At 40.3% G+C, this 19041-nt stretch overlaps 1 protein-coding gene across 1 annotated transcript in view; it reads right to left on the bottom strand.

Annotated features, from left to right (window-relative positions):
• LOC138568695 (uncharacterized) overlaps positions 1–19041 on the bottom strand; it is a 1243988-nt gene that overhangs the window by 1128678 nt on the left and 96269 nt on the right. The window contains exons 21-40 of the mRNA XM_069646472.1: positions 18465–18577; positions 18020–18190; positions 17491–17729; positions 17264–17367; positions 16122–16240; positions 15513–15671; positions 12533–12741; positions 12065–12171; positions 8958–9070; positions 8513–8683; positions 7984–8222; positions 7757–7860; positions 6613–6731; positions 6004–6162; positions 3387–3595; positions 2919–3025; positions 1624–1736; positions 1178–1348; positions 646–884; positions 419–522 (exon numbers count right to left, since the gene is read on the bottom strand). Coding sequence (XP_069502573.1) covers positions 419–522; positions 646–884; positions 1178–1348; positions 1624–1736; positions 2919–3025; positions 3387–3595; positions 6004–6162; positions 6613–6731; positions 7757–7860; positions 7984–8222; positions 8513–8683; positions 8958–9070; positions 12065–12171; positions 12533–12741; positions 15513–15671; positions 16122–16240; positions 17264–17367; positions 17491–17729; positions 18020–18190; positions 18465–18577 — 3069 coding nt within the window. The remainder of the gene's footprint in view (positions 1–418; positions 523–645; positions 885–1177; positions 1349–1623; positions 1737–2918; positions 3026–3386; positions 3596–6003; positions 6163–6612; positions 6732–7756; positions 7861–7983; positions 8223–8512; positions 8684–8957; positions 9071–12064; positions 12172–12532; positions 12742–15512; positions 15672–16121; positions 16241–17263; positions 17368–17490; positions 17730–18019; positions 18191–18464; positions 18578–19041) is intronic.

Raw genomic sequence — 19041 nt, 5'->3', positions numbered from 1 at the left:
GTAAGCCTTGTTAATACTGATTGTTACCCGCTAACCGTATCAATTGCACTGCTCCTGTTAATCATTAACTATTGCCTTGCAGCGGTCAGGGGTCCTTTATCTTACTATGAGATCACAATAAGTGCCATCACGACTGTTGCGCCCAATATGGGCCATTGCATGCTTTTTCAAACAATCTTTAGTGAAGGCTGAAACTGCATCATGTCAATAAAAAGTGGCAAAGGAAAGACAGAAACGCAGGTAACTAAAAAGTGCAAAAGATAGAAGACAAATTCCTATACACCAGACTTCCTGTAAGCATGTGAACTCTGAGGGTAACCCATGGAGACTGCAGTAACACCTTTGCAGTAACACCTTTGCTTACACCTCTGCATGTCTAGCTGCAGAAGCTCTAAATTACAAAAAATACAAAATGTACCTGTTTTATTGACTTCTTGAGATAGGTATCTTTTGCAGAATACGTAAACGGCATATCTGTCATTCTCGCCAAGTTCCATGGAGATATCACTCAGGTTTTTTATTCTATATTTTTTTATTTAAAAATTAAAGAAATATTTTTAATCATTCAGCAATAGAGAAAAGATGTGTTTGCAGATTGTTATTGTAATTTCAAACAATACAGTAGTCAATTCAAAGTTCACTTACATCGCTTGATAAGCCTCACATGTGAGATTCAGGGGTAATCTGTATATTTGAGATTCGTTGATAGCCTTCCCGAAGAGTTCAATGATGATCTGGAAAATCTTGATCCATTGGTCCATATCTTTTAAGCTCCAATCCATGTTAAGGGCATCGAAAATATTGTTCAAAAGCTCTTCTTGAGTAAGAAGTTGAAAGAAATGTGATGTGTTGCATACATTTGGATTTGTGGATGGTTCCAATCTCTATGAAAGGGAAGGAGAAATTGAACACGATGAAACCATGGGACATGTGAATTTGTTAAGACAAGAATAAATAATATGTGTGCCAAGAAAAAACATTATAAAGGATAGTCCTACTAGGACACAAGGGTTTGAAAGAGGACGAGTATGGTCTAACAGAACTTCATGTCCGTAAGGGCAACAAATGCCTGTAGCTGAAGGAGGAATACCTTGTTTTGAATACATATATATTTTTGGACTATATTTAGCTATATTTTTCCATAACATAGACATTTTTCACATTATGCTTTACTTACTGGACAGATAATTGATTCCATTGGGAGGAGATAATCCAAAAAGATGGCATTACTTTCAAAGTACTTGATTTTACCCAGAATGGTCTGGGTTAAAGTTGAGTTTTTGAATGAATCAACAAACGTAGTAATCTCAGCCAGCTCTTTTGTTGTTAGAAGAGAAAGATCAAAGACCTAGCAAAAAATTAGATAGTGAATTAGTTTAAAATTCTACCTTTTTACCCCCTTATCGTGTGCACTTTATTTCCTACCAATTGCCCTACAGTTTTCATATACAGTTCATGATTTGAACATTTTTTGGAGGCAGAATGAGGCAAATATAGTACCTTTGTACTGATCCAAATAAGGCAATTGAAGCATGCCAGTTTGCTCTCAATAACAACTTTACCCATTTTGTCTACAAATAGAACTCAAATTAAATATTTGAAAGTTGGTTTCAAAGGTCCTACCTTTGCGAATTGTTTGTTGAACTTAGCAAGATCTTGAATATTAGATTGCTGAATGAATTGTTGTAGGTACATGTCCACCCATGTTACAATATTCGTGGCATTACATCTTGTGCCTGTTTCACAAAGAGAGGTTTAGAAAAGTTTGGCTTAAGGCTTACAATAAATACATACATTTTGAAAGGTCTCACATGAGTTGCATGTTGTGTTATGTGAAAGGAATCCACGCAATACATAGTAGGACTATTGGTTTTTTAAAACTAGTTATACTTGGCCCACTGCTGAGAGAATAACAATAAATCAGGGACTCTCAGAAATAGGCAGTAATATCCTGATCATTTGAATGTCTGCATGCGTCTCTAGAGTGTAATAACATTTAGAAAACAAAAAGCATTCATTTAATGAGTTATGATGAGCAGATATGTGCAAGATATTGCAGCATGGGCAGCTGGAATGTGGACTTTTCAATGTAAATAGTTTGAAAAGTATTTGAATAGTATGCATATCATCCCGAGACAGTGTAAAAGATCCAACATAGTTATGAGCAAACATGTGCAACTTATTTTAGGGTATGTCAAAAGTAGCTTTCACAATGGCAAGATATTGTAGTTCCATGGAGCAGCTCGCCCATATTCATTGGATGCAGCAGGCACCCATGATATTGAATCAAATACGTATTGCTTAATGCTAATGCAGATTTAAGCACCCATGAAGGGGGTGGGCTTGGCGAGTGACAGGCTGCTACCCATAGGAATGTTGGACGCAAGCAAAGGGATGGCTCCCATGAGGACCTAGGGCCGTTACCAGCCACACCTGCATGCCCTCCTGACTTTGTATTAGCAGCCCATGGCTCTGGAGTGCTAGTAATGTTTATTTGTACAGGCCACCAGGTGTGCAATGCGAACACCAGCCCTATCCATGTGACAAAAAGAAAAAACATTGTCATGCACCATAGAAAGGGACACAAGTCTCTTTCCTATGTTGCTGTCAGCCAATCCCTATATGAGGTCAGTGTGCGAGGCATGAGCAGCTAGGTATGAGAAGAAGGAGCAGAGTATTCTGGATGGGAGGGGGCAGGAACAGGCTAGGGCAAGTGAGGACATGCCTCGTCTGAAGAAAATCAGCATCTGGGGAGTGGTGTAGCGCTTATACTGTAGTAGCACGGCCACGTTTCTGGCCTCCTGATTGGCTGGCGGCTCCCCCAGCTGCTAATTAATGAAAGGTTACGAACCTCTTAGAGGAAAACTTTACCAGTGAATGTCATAAAAGTTAACATTTGGATATGGAGAGTACTGCACCTGTGCCAAAAGATACATCGATTAGGAATTTCCTGATGTAAGTATTGTAGATTGCCAATTTTTCCTCAAGCAATAGATAATTATACTGCATGTCAAATCCCGTCACTCTGTAAGAAAGAAAAGGGAGTTGAAATAATAAACATTTAAACAATTACTTTTGACGCCATGTTTTTGTCCACTTAACGGAGCTCAAATTCAGGGTAACAAGATCTATGCAAATCCTACTTTACACTTAAAGGTAATGAGAAATACGACAGAGACTGTGTGCCTTTGGACTTGCTAAAACCAAGATGGAAAGTGTCTGCCACTCATGCCTTCTGATGAGACAACTTGAATGAAGATAGCATATAGAATATAGCATTGTATTTCTATTAACAAAGTATGTCACAGCTCCCTTTTCTTGAAACTGATTCTATGGGCATTGCATTTCAGCTGTCACCTCTTCAGAAGGGACCAGAGAATACTCACATTTGCTGGTAGGAGGAGCAGGAGATATTAGTTGGTAGCTGCTGGAGTTGAGTCTCAGTGAAGCTGTCCAACAATGCTATGAGATCCTCCTGGATCAATGTTTTCCAGTCGTCAGGAGTGAAAGAATAGAAGTCTGAACGAATTGTTTCCCAAACAGCCGATAGCAGAGTTTCTTTCATTGCATTCGTTTGTGAAACACTAAGGTTTGCCTAAAGTGGACAAACAACACTGTAATTAAACATGTGCAGTTTATGACTCTGGTCAGTATTAAACCCTAGTAAGCAGTGTGTAATGGTCTTGAGTTTTTATGGGTTTAGAGCCATTCCTAATAACAAAGCACACGTGTTCTTTAATGGTTACATCAAACATGTGAATGGGGCCTACTGTATGTTCAAACGGTAAAAACAAACATGAGAAAAAGGACCAGAGTAGATGAGAAGTTCCCTTTGAGTTCAGATCAAAGAACACTCATTCTTGGTGGATAAATATAATTGAAAAAAAAGACTCTCTCCATTTTAGAAGGAAATTATATATGCCAAGAACACCTTACCCTACAGCCGTTTCTACAGTGATTTCACCCCAGAGTTCAAGGCAGGAGAAGAGACACGTGTATGCCCGTTTCTATGCAGTAACACTCGTTGATCATGAGTAATATCCTCTTTTGTCATTAAGAAACAGGTGTCAATTTCACAACGGCATTAGGGGGCTAATTTCCAAATGAGCGGAGTGGAAAATTGAAGTGTAAAATTGCTTTAACGCTTCCAATTTCAGCTCCAGTTAATTTTTGAGTCTTTCAAAGAAGAGTTTACATCTTTGCTCTGCTTTCCTCTCCAATCTTAGTAGAGCGCTCGTTTTGACGCCCGGATATGGTTTTCATGAAGGCGTAAAACAAAATGATTTCAATGGAAGATTCCTTGGTTTAGCCCATGTTAAAAACATTATAAAATGCTCTGCTGGCAAAGCGTAATTTGAAGGTGGCGTTTTATCTCACAAAAGGGAAAATTAAAGTACATATTAAAGGTGATTTCACCTTCATTTTCTCTTCCAAATAGACACCACTTTATGAGTGATAGAAGTTGAATGCAGGGGACCAGCTACATATAATGGTTAGTGTTCGTTGTCCCTTCCATGCATTTTTTTTACAGAATTACCCCGTTAGAATAGCACAATGAAACGGCTTCCTTTTTTCATGTTATTTCCATAATTAGTACCCGGCGAGGTTCAATGAGCTTGTTGCAAGCAAGTATGTATATATATATATATTTATATAGCTTGTTACAAGCAAGCTCATTGGCCCTCGCCGGGGCATTACCCGGCCTAAAAGGCTCCCTCACCGCCGCGGGGTTCGCTCTGTGACTGGCCTTTATTTTTTTTACATTGGTTTCGATGGCCGCTGTGGAAAGGGAAAAGGGACTATGTGTATTCCCGATCCCCGGTGGGTTTTATTTTTGCCTTTTTTTTCTCGACTCGAGAAACAGTCAGAGCCCCGTTTCTCAAATTGATAAAAATTGCAATTAGTACTCTGTTACGAAGTGCTGGGGTGATAATGGCAATATTAGCCTCATAGGGGGGGCCACTACCAGTCGGGTAATGCCCCGGGGGCTCCGTTAAAGCCCTCGCTTTGCTTGGGCTTCTATCTACATCCCTGGGGGCATTACCTGACCGGTAATGGCCCCCCTTCTAGGGTCATATTGCCTTAATATGACAGAGGGAAGATTTGACTGTGGGCAGAGAGACAAACCAGGAATCTATCAGTCAATAGCATTTCATAATCCATACTGTTTCTCTACTCAGTACTTCCTGACAACAGTATGACAATCATTCAATAGACATTGCATGCAAGAATTCTGAAAGGCTTAGGTGACAATAAAGGAAAGTGATTGCGGGTTTAGATGGCAAATCCATCCAGTCTAACCATCCCCTAACATAACCTTGCAATGCAGACCTTCGATGGTCTCTAGTTTGATCACTTATTTTCCTCTTCAATGTAGATGTCTTAACACTTTTCCGAATGCATTTACCCTTTAGTTTCACTGCTGATGGGATAATTTTGAAGGCCTTTGCTACAGCTTTCTATAACATCACCACAAACTGCTCTTGAACCTCTTTGCTCCAGGTTCATAAGAAGATCTACATTTTTAAAACTATTCTTCTAGTAAACATACTAGCTTATTGATATGTGTTTATTCCCTCCATTAATTTGATCCCCTTCTATTCTAACTGGAGCCATACTGATCACTTGTGTGTACATTTTACTGAGAAGACTTAAAGGTACATCAATGGCACGAGTTGCAGGATCAACTCTATCCCACTTTCAGATCATCAGTACTTTCCTGTAGATATACTTCCAAAGCTATATATACATTTCTAGATTGTGCCTATCTGTAAACTCTTGAGGTACTGCACCCCTCCTCATTTTTTGATGGCTGGACCCTCTTCTGGATATCTCAACATCAGTCTTGCTCTGTGATTGCATTTGAAGCAGTGGTTAAGGTGTTATTCTTTAAATCCATATCTCCAATTCTCTTGTAACAGATATACTTAAATTCACAGCTTTATTGACCACTATGGCCTATGTAGTAGCTTTAGTTCATTTAATTCGATAATGCGTTCATACCTTTGTTGAAGCTAACAGGATCAGTTGTGTATACTGTGGGACTTCGCTTGTTGTGACAAGGCTAAAGATTTGCTTGAGTAAACTGGGGTCATTAATGGCATCTGGTTTAGTCGCAAGGCCTACTACATCCTCTGCGCTCATGGTGTCAAGAAGTTCAACCTGAATGTGATAGATGTAGGAAAGAAAATGTGTATTTCGGGACAGTTACTTAGACAAAAATATAGCTCTGTATAGGTTTACAAATACAAATAACTTCTGCAATCAATCTGATTTAAGAATAGTTCCATTTTCCAAACTACCATTACAGTCCAATGTCAAACATGTGAACCAGTCGCATATGTACTCTATGCCACGACACATACTTTCTTGGTGCTGTCTCTCTAGACTACAGATGCCCAGGGGAGATGGGCTCCTGTGATGGCTTGAAAATGCACGCATTTCATGAAATCATGGCCTCATTCTATCTGCGCATGTAAAGCACTGTTCCTGTCCTGAAGCTACATGGTCACAAAGGAAAGGTATAGTGATGTACAGAGGCTTCTTTGCATCCCTCTGGTTTACATATATCATTCTGTAAGAGAGAAGATCTTTTTGGGTCACATGACTTACTATGTTCAGGTTTGGGTAAAAGGACTTAAACTCTGAGATGGAAATAAATGAGGAGAAGTTGCCCAAATTCTTCTCTTTCCAATTCATAGTTCCATTTGTATTTGATGCACATGCAGAGCCTGGAAAAAAGAACACAATACAAAAAAACAATGCAAAGTCAGTAAAGTTTTATACTTCATAATGTAATTGGTTTTAAATATTTCCATTACTGTACGAAATCGGGGAAAGTAGCTTCAGGACTATTGACTGCTCATTGTGAGGAAGGACAAATAAAATTATTGCCTAAAATCTACTCTGCAGGTGGGTCAGGATTGAGGACAGTATTTAAAGACTGCTTTCTCCTAATTGTATTCTTAAATCATGTTAATGTCTTCAGCATACTTTTTAGAAGGGAGCACAAGAGGTTTATCACTCCCTCAAAGTCTGTCATAAATCAAAGTGTGTTTATTATGCATCTGTATGCTCCCAGTTTCATGGGTACGGTGAAAGCAGCAAGAAATTCTTTATAATAAGAACATTTACTGGCGTTATTAGTTGCCTTTTAGAATTTGAATATTTTGGTAGTAGAACCTATAATTATTTTTTGGAAGGCTCTTTAGTAATCAAATAGAGTTTTTAACTTTTGCATAGCTTCAAAATACCTTTTTACTTAATGCATTTATCTTTCTTCTTCACATATTTTACTTATATCTGTTATTTGGTTAGTATGTTTCCTTTTATCTTATCAGCTCTACATGCCCTGTAGTGACGAATAAGTTGTCTAATTTCACTACACATCACAGGGTCGGGCTAGCTGAAATAAAATAACTTGTAGTTTGCCCTTTATCTTACTATGAGATCACAATAAGTGCCATCACGACTGTTGCGCCCAATATGGGCCATTGCATGCTTTTTCAAACAATCTTTAGTGAAGGCTGAAACTGCATCATGTCAATAAAAAGTGGTAAAGGAAAGACAAAAACGCAGGTAACTAAAAAGTGCAAAAGATAGAAGACAAATTCCTATACATCAGACTTCCTGTAAGCATGTGAACTCTGAGGGTAACCCATAGAGTCTGCAGTAACGCCTTTGCAGTAACACCTTTGCTTAGACCTCTGCATGTCTAGCTGCAGAAGCTCTAAATTACAAAAAATACAAAATGTACCTGTTTTATTGACTTCTTGAGATAGGTATCTTTTGCAGAATACGTAAACGGCATATCTGTCTTTCTCGCCAAGTTCCATGGAGATATCACTCAGGTTTTTTATTCTAAATTTTTTTATTTAAAAATTAAAGAAATACTTTTAATCATTCAGCAATAGAGAAAAGATGTGTTTGCGGATTGTTATAGTAATTTCAAACAATACAGTAGTCAATTCAAAGTTTACTTACATCGCTTGATAAGCCTCACATGTGAGATTCAGGGGTAATCTGTATATTTGAGATTCGTTGATAGCCTTCCCGAAGAGTTCAATGATGATCTGGAAAATCTTGATCCATTGGTCCATATCTTTTAAGCTCCAATCCATGTTAAGGGCATCGAAAATATTGTTCAAAAGCTCTTCTTGAGTAAGAAGTTGAAAGAAATTTGATGTGTTGCATACATTTGGATTTGTGGATGGTTCCGATCTCTATGAAAGGGAAGGAGAAATTGAACATGATCAAACCATGGGACATGTGAATTTGTTAAGACAAGAATAAATAATATGTGTGCCAAGAAAAAACATTATAAAGGATAGGCCTTCTAGGACACAAGGTTTTGAAAGAGTACGAGTTTGGTGTAACAGAACTTCATGTCCGTAAGGGCAACAAATGCCTGTAGCTGAAGGAATACCTTGTTTTGAATACATATATATTTTTGGACTATATTTAGCTATATTTTTCCATAACATAGACATTTTTCACATTATGCTTTACTTACTGGACAGATAATTGATTCCATTGGGAGGAGATATTCCAAAAAGATGGCATTACTTCCAAAGTACTTGATTTTACCCAGAATGGTCTGGGTTAAAGTTGAGTTTTTGAATGAATCAACAAACGTAGTAATCTCAGCCAGCTCTTTTGTTGTTAGAAGAGAAAGATCAAAGACCTGGCAAAAAATTAGATAGTGAATTAGTTTAAAATTCTACCTTTTTACCCCCTTATCGTGTGCACTTTATTTCCTACCAATTGCCCTACAGCTTTCATATACGGTTCATGATTTGAACATTTTTTGAGGCAGAATGAGGCAAATATAGTACCTTTGTACTGATCCAAATAAGGCAATTGAAGCATGCCAGTTTGCTCTCAATAACAACTTTACCCATTTTGTCTACAAATAAAACTCAAATTAAATATTTGAAAGTTGGTTTCAAAGGTCCTACCTTTGCGAATTGTTTGTTGAACTTAGCAAGATCTTGAATATTAGATTGCTGAATGAATTGTTGTAGGTACATGTCCACCCATGTTACAATATTCGTGGCATTACATCTTGTGCCTGTTTCACAAAGAGAGGTTTAGAAAAGTTTGGCTTAAGGCTTACAATAAATACATACATTTTGAAAGGTCTCACATGAGTTGCATGTTGTGTTATGTGAAAGGAATCCACGCAATACAAAGTAGGACTATTGGTTTTTTAAAACTAGTTTTACTTGGCCCACTGCTGAGAGAATAACAATAAATCAGGGACTCTCAGAAATAGGCAGTAATATCCTGATCATTTGAATGTCTGCATGCGTCTCTAGAGTGTAATAACATTTAAAAAACAAAAAGCATTCATTTAATGAGTTATGATGAGCAGATATGTGCAAGATATTGCAGCATGGGCAGCTGGAATGTGGACTTTTCAATGTAAATAGTTTGAAAAGTATTTGAATAGTATGCATATCATCCCGAGACAGTGTAAAAGATCCAACATAGTTATGAGCAAACATGTGCAACTTATTTTAGGGTATGTCAAAAGTAGCTTTCTCAATGGCAAGATATTGTAGTTCCATGGAGCAGCTCGCCCATATTCATTGGATGCAGCAGGCACCCATGATATTGAATCAATATTGCATCTCTGCCTATCTCCTGACCCGGATGGAGCCCCTTTCCCTCTGCTCCCCAGCTTTTTCCACCTGCGCCGGACTGCCATCATTGCTGCGCATGGCTGGGGGTAAGGAAAAAGACACTTTGACATTTATTGCTGATGCTGCGAGCGACCGTCTAAAATGACTGGAAATGCACTTTTCGGCCGTGCGTGCACACTGCTTCTTCCATCTGCTTGTTGCGCTCAGGGCACATCCCACTTGGGATTCATATGTGCTATGCCCTATTCGTGCCTGCTGCCAGAAGGCCTTCCAAGATGGCCGTTTGCACGTTGTTGATGCTATATTTGTCTTTGTGCTTCTTTTTCTGGGCCAGCTCCTGCCTCCCTCTCCCATTGTTTGCCTTGGCCCCCTTTAGCCAATGGCAGCAACCGGGAGGCGGGAGCCGGCCACACTACCGAAGGCCCACAACAAAGGCCCTGTCTACCGCTGTCCACCGCGGTATGCCGGATCGCCGGCCCCTCCGTGTGTGAGTGCCTGTGTGCCCCCCCTGCCCCCTGTGAGTATCTGTGTGCCCCCCCTGCCCCCGTGAGTGTCTGTTTGCCCCCCGTGAGTATCTGTGTGCCCTCCCCTGCCCCCCGTGAGTATCTGTGTGCCCCCCCTGCCCCCCGTGAGTATCTGTGTGCCCCCCCTGCCCCCTGTGAGTGTCTGTTTGCCCCCCGTGAGTATCTGTGTGCCCCCCTGCCCCCCGTGAGTATCTGTGTGCCCCCCCTGCCCCCCGTGAGTGTCTGTTTGCCCCTGTGAGTATCTGTGTGCCCCCCTGCCCCCCGTGAGTATCTGTGTGCCGCCCCTGCCCCCCGTGAGTATCTGTGTGCCCCCCCTGCCCCCCGTGATTATTTGTGTGCCCCCCCTGCCCCCCGTGAGTGTCTGTTTGCCTCCCGTGAGTATCTGTGTGCCCCCCCTGCCCCCCGTGAGTGTCTGTTTGCCCCCCGTGAGTATCTGTGTGCCCCCCCTGCCCCCCGTGATTATCTGTGTGCCCCCCCTGCCCCCTGTGAGTATCTGTGTGCCCCCCCTCCCCCCGTGAGTGTCTGTTTGCCCCCCGTGAGTATCTGTGTGCCCCCCCTGCCCCCCGTGATTATCTGTGTGCCCCCCCTGCCCCCCGTGAGTGTCTGTTTGCCCCCCGTGAGTATCTGTGTGCCCCCCCTGCCCCCCGTGAGTGTCTGTTTGCCCCCCGTGAGTATCTGTGTGCCCTCACCCTGCTTGCCCCCCTCATGCTCTGTGCTCCACCCCCCTCTTCATTTCCATCCTCTTCAACTTCCCTCCTACTCCCCCCTCCTTTTCTCCCCCCTCTTAGACTTCCGCCTCCTAGCACTTACTCCTATCATCTGTTCCGTGACTCTTGATAGCAGCTTGTCTGTCCCCCCCCTCCTTTTTGTTTTCCCCCTCCCCCCTCCCCTACTTTTCAATTTGTCACTGACTTTTTGATCAGTAGCGTGTCTTGTTCTCCTTCCCCCCTCCGTCCACTTGCCCCCCCTCCCACCCCGCCTCTTGTTACCACCTGCACTGCGTAAATTGTCGTCAGACTTAGTAATGTTACTGCTTGCTCTGTTTTCCTTCCTTTCCATCACCTCTTGCCTTACTTGTTTTATGCACTTGCACTATCAGAAATGTCGTCAGGCCTATTATGATAGTTATTTTCACATTCTGTATTGTTTCAAGGACTTTTGCTGAATGTAACTGTATTTTTCCTATGTCCCCTCCCTCCTTGAAGCGCTTTGAAACACATTGTGTATAGGCGCTATATAAATAAACTATCATATCATATCATATCAAATACGTATTGCTTAATGCTAATGCAGATTTAAGCACCCATGAAGGGGGTGGGCTTGGCGAGTGACAGGCCGCTACCCATAGGAATGTTGGACGCAAGCAAAGGGAGGGCTCCCATGAGAACTTAGGGCCGTTACCAGCCACACCTGCATGCCCTCCTGACTTTGTATTAGCAGCCAATGGCTCTGGAGTGCTAGTAATGTTTATTTGTACAGGCCACCAGGTGTGCAATGCGAACACCAGCCCTATCCATGTGACAAAAAGAAAAAACATTGTCATGCACCATAGAAAGGGACACAAGTCTCTTTCCTATGTTGCTGTCAGCCAATCCATATATGAGGTACTGTGTGCGAGGCATGAGCAGCTAGGTATGAGAAGAAGGAGCAGAGTATTCTGGATGGGAGGGGGCGGGAACAGGCTAGGGCAAGTGAGGACATGCCTCGTCTGAAGAAAATCAGCATCTGGGGAGTGGTGCAGTGCTTATACTGTAGTAGCACGGCCACGTTTCTGGCCTCCTGATTGGCTGGCGGCTCCCCCAGCTGCTAATTAATGAAAGGTTACAAACCTCTTAGAGGAAAACTTTACCAGTGAATGCCATAAAAGTTAACATTTGGATATGGAGAGTACTGCACCTGTGCCAAAAGATACATCGATTAGGAATTTCCTGATGTAAGTATTGTAGATTGCCAATTTTTCCTCAAGCGATAGATAATTATACTGCATGTCAAATCCCGTCACTCTGTAAGAAAGAAAAGGGAGTTGAAATAATAAACATTTAAACAATTACTTTTGACGCCATGTTTTGTCCACTTAACAGAGCTGCAATTCAGGGTATACAAGATCTATGCAAATCCTACTTTACACTTAAAGGTTATGAGAAATACGACAGAGACTGTGTGCCTTTAGACTTGCTAAAACCAAGATGGAAAGTGTCTGCCACTCATGCCTTCTGATGAGGCAACTTGAATGAAGATAGCATATAGAATATAGCATTGTATTTCTATTAACAAAGTATGTCAGAGCCCCCTTTTCCTGAAACTGATTCTATGGGCATTGCATTTCAGCTGTCACCTCTTCGGAAGGGACCAGAGAATACTCACATTTGCTGGTAGGAGGAGCAGGAGATATTAGTTGGTAGCTGCTGGAGTTGAGTCTCAGTGAAGCTGCCCAACAATGCTATGAGATCCTCCTGGATCAATGTTTTCCAGTCGTCAGGAGTGAAAGAATAGAAGTCTGAACGAATTGTCTCCAAAACAGCCGATAGCAGAGTTTCTTTCATTGCATTAGTTTGTGAAACACTCAGGTTTGCCTAAAGTGGACAAACAACACTGTAATTAAAAATGTGCAGTTTATGACTCTGGTCAGTATTAAACCCTAGTAAGCAGTTTGTAATGGTCTTGAGTTTCTATGGGTTTACAGCCATTCCTAATAACAAAGCACACGTGTTCTTTAATGGTTACATCAAACATGTGAATGGGGCCTACTGTATGTTCAAACGGTAAAAACAAACATGAGAAAAAGGACCAGAGTAGATGAGAAGTTCCCTTTGAGTTGAGATCAAAGAACACTAATTCTTGGTTGATAAATATAATTGAAAAAAAAGACTCTTTCCATTTTAGAAGGAAATTATATATGCCAAGAACACCTTACCCTACAGCCGTTTCTACAGTGATTTCACCCCAGAGTTCAAGGCAGGAGAAGAGACACGTGTATGCCCGTTTCTATGCAGGAACACTCGTTGATCATGAGTAATATCCTCTTTTGTCATTAAGAAACAGGTGTCAATTTCACAATGGCATTAAGGGGCTAATTTCCAAATGAGCGGAGTGGAAAATTGAAGTGTAAAATTGCTTTTCCGCTTCCAATTTCAGCTCCAGTTAATTTTTGAGTCTTTCAAAGAAGAGTTTACATCTCTGCTCTGCTTTCCTCTCCAATCTTAGTAGAGTGCTCGTTTTGACGCCCGGATATGGTTTTCATGAAGGCGTAAAACAAAAGGATTTCAATGGAAGATTCCTTGGTTTAGCCCATGTTAAAAACATTATAAAATGCTCTGCTGGCAAAGCGTGATTTGAAGGTAGCATTTTATCTCACAAAAGGGAAAATTAAAGTACAGATTAAAGGTGATTTCACCTTCATTTTCTCTTCCAAATAGACACCACTTTATGAGTGATAGAAGTTGAATGCAGGGGACCAGCTACATATAATGGTTAGTGTTCATTGTCCCTTCCATGCAGTTAGCATTTTTTTACAGAATGACCCTGTTAGAATAGCACAATAAAACAGCTTCCTTTTTTCATGTTATTTCCATAATTAGTACCCGGCGAGGTTCAATGAGCTTGTTGCAAGCAAGTATGTGTATATATATATATATATATATATATATATATATATATATATATAGCTTGTTACAAGCAAGCTCATTGGCCCTAGCCGGGGCATTACCTGGCCTGAAAGGCTCCCTCGACGCCGCGGGGTTCCCTCTGTGACTGGCCTTTTTTTTTGTTACATTGATTTCAATGGCCGCTGTGGAAAGGGAAAAGGGACTATGGGCCTCATCACGACTTGGGCTATCTGCCCTACCGTCGAACTCCCCGGTGCTAATACCGCCGGATCACGAGTTCGGCGGTAATGTTAATCCACATTCCCCATTGAGCCCATTCGGGAATGCCCCATTCCCCATTGGGCTCAATGTGGAAATTTCGCGCTAATACCGCCGGCGGATTTCCTGCCGGCGGTATGAGTGCGAATTTTCGGTGGATTTCCCCCCAGCTCAGAGCTGGGGCGAAATCTGCCGAAGTCCTGATTTGGCGGACGCTTAAATCCGGCGGTAATAGCGCTACCGCCGGATTTAAGGGTTACCGCCAAAGTCTTGATGAGGCCCTATGTGTATTCCCGATCCCCGGTGTTTTTTATTTTACTTTTCTTTTCTCAACTCGAGAAACAGTCAGAGCCCCATTTCTCGACTTGATAAAAATTGCAATTAGTACCCCGTTACGAAGTGCTGGGGTGCTAATGGCAATATGAGCCTCAGAGTGGGGCCACTACCGGTCGGTTAATGCCCAGGGGCTCCATTAAAGCCCTCGCTTTGCTTGGGCTTCTATCTACATCCCTGGGGGCATTACCCGACCGGTAATGGCCCCCCTTCTCGGGTCATATTGCCTTGATATGACAGAGGGAAGATTTGACTGTGGGCAGAGAGACAAACCAGGAATCCATCAGTCAATAGCATTTCATAATCCATACTGTTTCCCTACTCAGTACTTCCTGACAATAGTATGACAATCATTCAATAGACATTGTGTTCAAGAATTCTGAAAGGCTTAGGTGACAATAAAGGAAAGTGATTGCGGGTTTATATGGCAAATCCATCCAGTCTAACCATGCCCTAACATAACCTTGCAATGCAGACCTTCGATGGTCTCTAGTTTGATCACTTATTTTCCTCTTCAATGTAGATGTCTTAACACTTTTCCGAATGCATTTACCCTTTAGTTTCACTGCTGATGGGATAAGTTTGAAGGCCTTTGCTACAGCTTTCTATAACATCACCACAAGCTACTCTTGAGCCTCTTTGCTCCAGGTTCATAAGAAGATCTACATTTTTAAAACTATTCTTCTAGTAAACATACTAGTTTATTGACCTGTGTTTATTCTCTCCATTAATTTGATCCCTCTCTATTCTAACTGGATCCATACTGTCCACTTGTGTGTACATTTTACTGAGAAGACTTAAAGGTACAACAATGCCACGAGTTGCGGGATCAACTCTATCCCACTTTCAGATCATCAGTACTTTCCTGTAGATATACTTCCAAAGCTATATATACATTTCTAGATTGTGCCTATCTGTAAACTCTTGAGTGGCTGCACCCTCCTCATTTTTTGATGGCTGCACCCTCTTCTGGATATCTCAACATCAGTCTTGCTCTGTGATTGCATTTGAAGCAGTGGTTAATGTGTTATTCTTTAAATGCCTATCTCCAATTCTCTTGTAACAGATATACTTAAATTCACAGCTTTATTGACCACCATGGCCTATGTAGTAGCTTTAGTTCATTTAATTGGATAATGCGTTCATACCTTTGTTGAAGCTAACAGGATCAGTTGTGTATACTGTGGGACTTCGTTTGTTGTGACCAGGCTAAAGATTTGCTTGAGTAAACTTGGGTCATTAATGGCATCTGGTTTAGTCGCAAGGCCTACTACATCCTCTGCGCTCATGGTGTCAAGAAGTTCAACCTGAATGTGATAGATGTTGGAAAGAAAATGTGTATTTCAGGACAGTTAATTAGACAAAAATATAGCTCTGCATAGGTTTACAAATACAAATAACTTCTGCAATCAATCTGATTTAAGAATAGTTACATTTTCCAAACTACCATTACAGTCCAATGTCAGACATGTGAACCAGTCGCACATGTACTCTATGCCGCGACACATACTTTCATGGTGCTGTCTCTCTAGACTACAGATGCCCAGGGGAGATGAGCTCCTGTGATGGCTTGAAAATGCACGCATTTCATGAAATCATGGCCTCATTCTAACTGCGCATGTAAAGCACTGTTCCTGTCCTGAAGCTACATGGTCACAAAGGAAAAGTATAGTGATGTACAGAGGCTTCTTTGCATCCCTCTGGTTTACATATATCATTCTGGAAGAGAGAAGATCTTTTTGGGTTACATGACTTACTATGTTCAGGTTTGGGTAAAAGGACTTAAACTCTGAGATGGAAATAAATGAGGAGAAGTTGCCCAAATTCTTCTCTTTCCAATTCATAGTTCCATTTGTATTTGATGCACATGCAGAGCCTGGAAAAAAGAATGCAATACAAAAAAACAATGCAAAGTCAGTAAAGTTTTATACTTCATAATGTAATTGGTTTGAAATATTTCCATCACTGTACGAAATCGGGAAAAGTAGCTTCAGGACTATTGACTGCTCATTGTGAGGAAGGACAAATAAAATGATTGCCTAAAATCTACTCTGCAGGTGGGTCAGGATTGAGGACAGTATTTAAAGACTGCTTTCTCCTAATTGTATTCTTAAATCATGTTAGTGTCTTCAGCATACTTTTTAGAAGGGAGGACAAGAGGTTTATCACTCCCTCAAAGTCTGTCATAAATCAAAGTGTGTTTATTATGCATCTGTATGCTCCCAGTTTCATGGGTACGGTGAAAGCAGCAAGCAATTCTTTATCATAAGAACATTTACTGCCGTTATTAGTTGCCTTTTAGAATTTGAATATTTTGGTAGTAGAACCTATAATAATTTTTTGGAAAGCTCTTTAGGAAACATAGAGTTTTTAACTTTTGCATAGCTTCAAAATACCTTTTTACTCAATGCATTTATCTTTCTTCTTCACATATTTTACTTATATCTGTTATTTGGTAAGTATGTTTCCTTTTATTTTATCAGCTCTAGATCCCCTGTAGTGACGAATAAGTTGTCTAATTTCACTACACATCACAGGGTCGGGCTAGCTGAAATGGAATAACTTGCAGTTTGCCCTTTATCTTACTATGAGATCACAATAAGTGCCATCACGACTGTTGCGCCCAATATGGGCCATTGCATGCTTTTTCAAACAATCTTTAGTGAAGGCTGAAACGGCATCATTTCAATAAAAAGTGGTAAAAGAAAGACAGAAACGCAGGTAACTAAAAAGTGCAAAAGATAGAAGACAAATTCCTATACACCAGACTTATTGTAATCATGTGAACTCTGAGGGTAACCCATAGAGTCTGCAGTAACACCTTTGCAGTAACACCTTTGCTTACACCTCTGCATTTCTAGCTGCAGAAGCTCTACATGACGAAAAATACAAAATGTACCTGTTTTATTGACTTCTTGAGATAGGTATCTTTTGCAGAATACGTAAACGGCATATCTGTCGTTCTCGCCAAGTTCCATGGAGATATCACTCAGATTTTTTATTCTATATTTTTTTAATGAAAAATTAAAAAAATACTTTTAATCATTCAGCAATAGAGAAAAGATGTGTTTGCAAATAGGTATAGTCATTTCAAACAATACATTAGTCAATTCAAAGTGTACTTACATCGCTTGATAAGCCTCACATGTGAGATTCAGGGGTAATCTGTATATTTGAGATTCGTTGATAGCCTTCCTGAAGAGTTCAATGATGATCTGGAAAATCTCGATCCATTGGTCCATATCTTTTAAGCTCCAATCCATGTTAAGGGCATCGAAAATATTGTTCAAAAGCTCTTCTTGAGTAAGAAGTTGAAAGAAATGTGATGTGTTGCATACATTTGGATTTGTGGATGGTTCCGATCTCTATGAAAGGGAAGGAGAAATTGAAAATGATCAAGCCATGGGACATGTGAATTTGTTAAAACAAGAATAAATAATATGTGTGCCAAGAAAAAACACTATAAAGGATAGTCCTACTAGGACACAAGGGTTTGAAAGAGGACGAGTATGGTCTAACAGAACTTCATGTCCGTAAGGGCAACAAATGCCTGTAGCTGAAGGAATACCTTGTTTTGAATACATATATATATTTTGACTATATTTAGCTATATTTTTCTATAACATAGACATTTTTCACATTATGCTTTACTTACTGGACAGATAATTGATTCCATTGGGAGGAGATAATCCAAAAAGATGGCATTACTTCCAAAGTACTTGATTTTACCCAGAATGGTCTGGGTTAAAGTTGAGTTTTTGAATGAATCAACAAAAGTAGTAATCTCAGCCAGTTCTTTTGTTGTTAGAAGAGAAAGATCAAAGACCTGGCAAAAAATTAGATAGTGAATTAGTTCTAAATTCTACCTTTTTACCCCCTTATCGTGTGCACTTTATTTCCTACCAATTGCCCTACAGCTTTCATATACGGTTCATGATTTGAACATTCTTTGGAGCAGAATGAGGCAAATATAGTACCTTTGTACTGATCCAAATAAGGCAATTGAAGCATGCCAGTTTGCTCTCAATAACAACTTGACACATTTTGTCTACAAATACATCTCAAATTAAATATTTGAAAGTTGGTTTCAAAGGTCCTACCTTGGCAAATTGTTTGTTGAACTTAGCAAGATCTTGAATATTAGATTGTTGAATGAATTGTTGTAGGTACATGTCCACCCATGTTACAATATTCGTGGCATTACATCTAGTGCCTGTTTCACAAAGAGACATTTAGAAAAGTTTGGCTTAAGGCTTACAATAAATACATACATTTTGAAAGGTCTCACATGAGTTGCATGTTGTGTTATGTGAAAGGAATCCACGCAATACATAGTAGGACTATTGTTTTTTTAAACTAGTTATACTTGGCCCACTGCTGAGAGAATAACAATAAATCAGGGACTCTCAGAAATAGGCAGTAATATCCTGATCATTTGAATGTCTGCATGCGTCTCTAGAGTGTAATAACATTTAGAAAACAAAAAGCATTCATTTAATGAGTTATGATCAGCAGATATGTGCAAGATATTGCAGCATGGGCAGCTGGAATGTGGACTTTTCTATGTAAATAGTTTGAAAAGTATTTGAATAGTATGCATATCATCCCGAGACATTGTAAAAGATCCAACATAGTTATGAGAAAACATGTGCAACTTATTTTAGGGTATGTCAAAAG

This window comes from Ambystoma mexicanum, chromosome 2q (genome assembly GCF_040938575.1).
Source record: "Ambystoma mexicanum isolate Mex_15411 chromosome 2q, UKY_AmexF1_1, whole genome shotgun sequence".
Lineage (NCBI taxonomy): Eukaryota > Metazoa > Chordata > Amphibia > Caudata > Ambystomatidae > Ambystoma > Ambystoma mexicanum.
The sequence above is the reverse complement of the archived record's forward strand: the minus strand, read 5'-3'. Positions and strand labels throughout refer to the sequence as shown.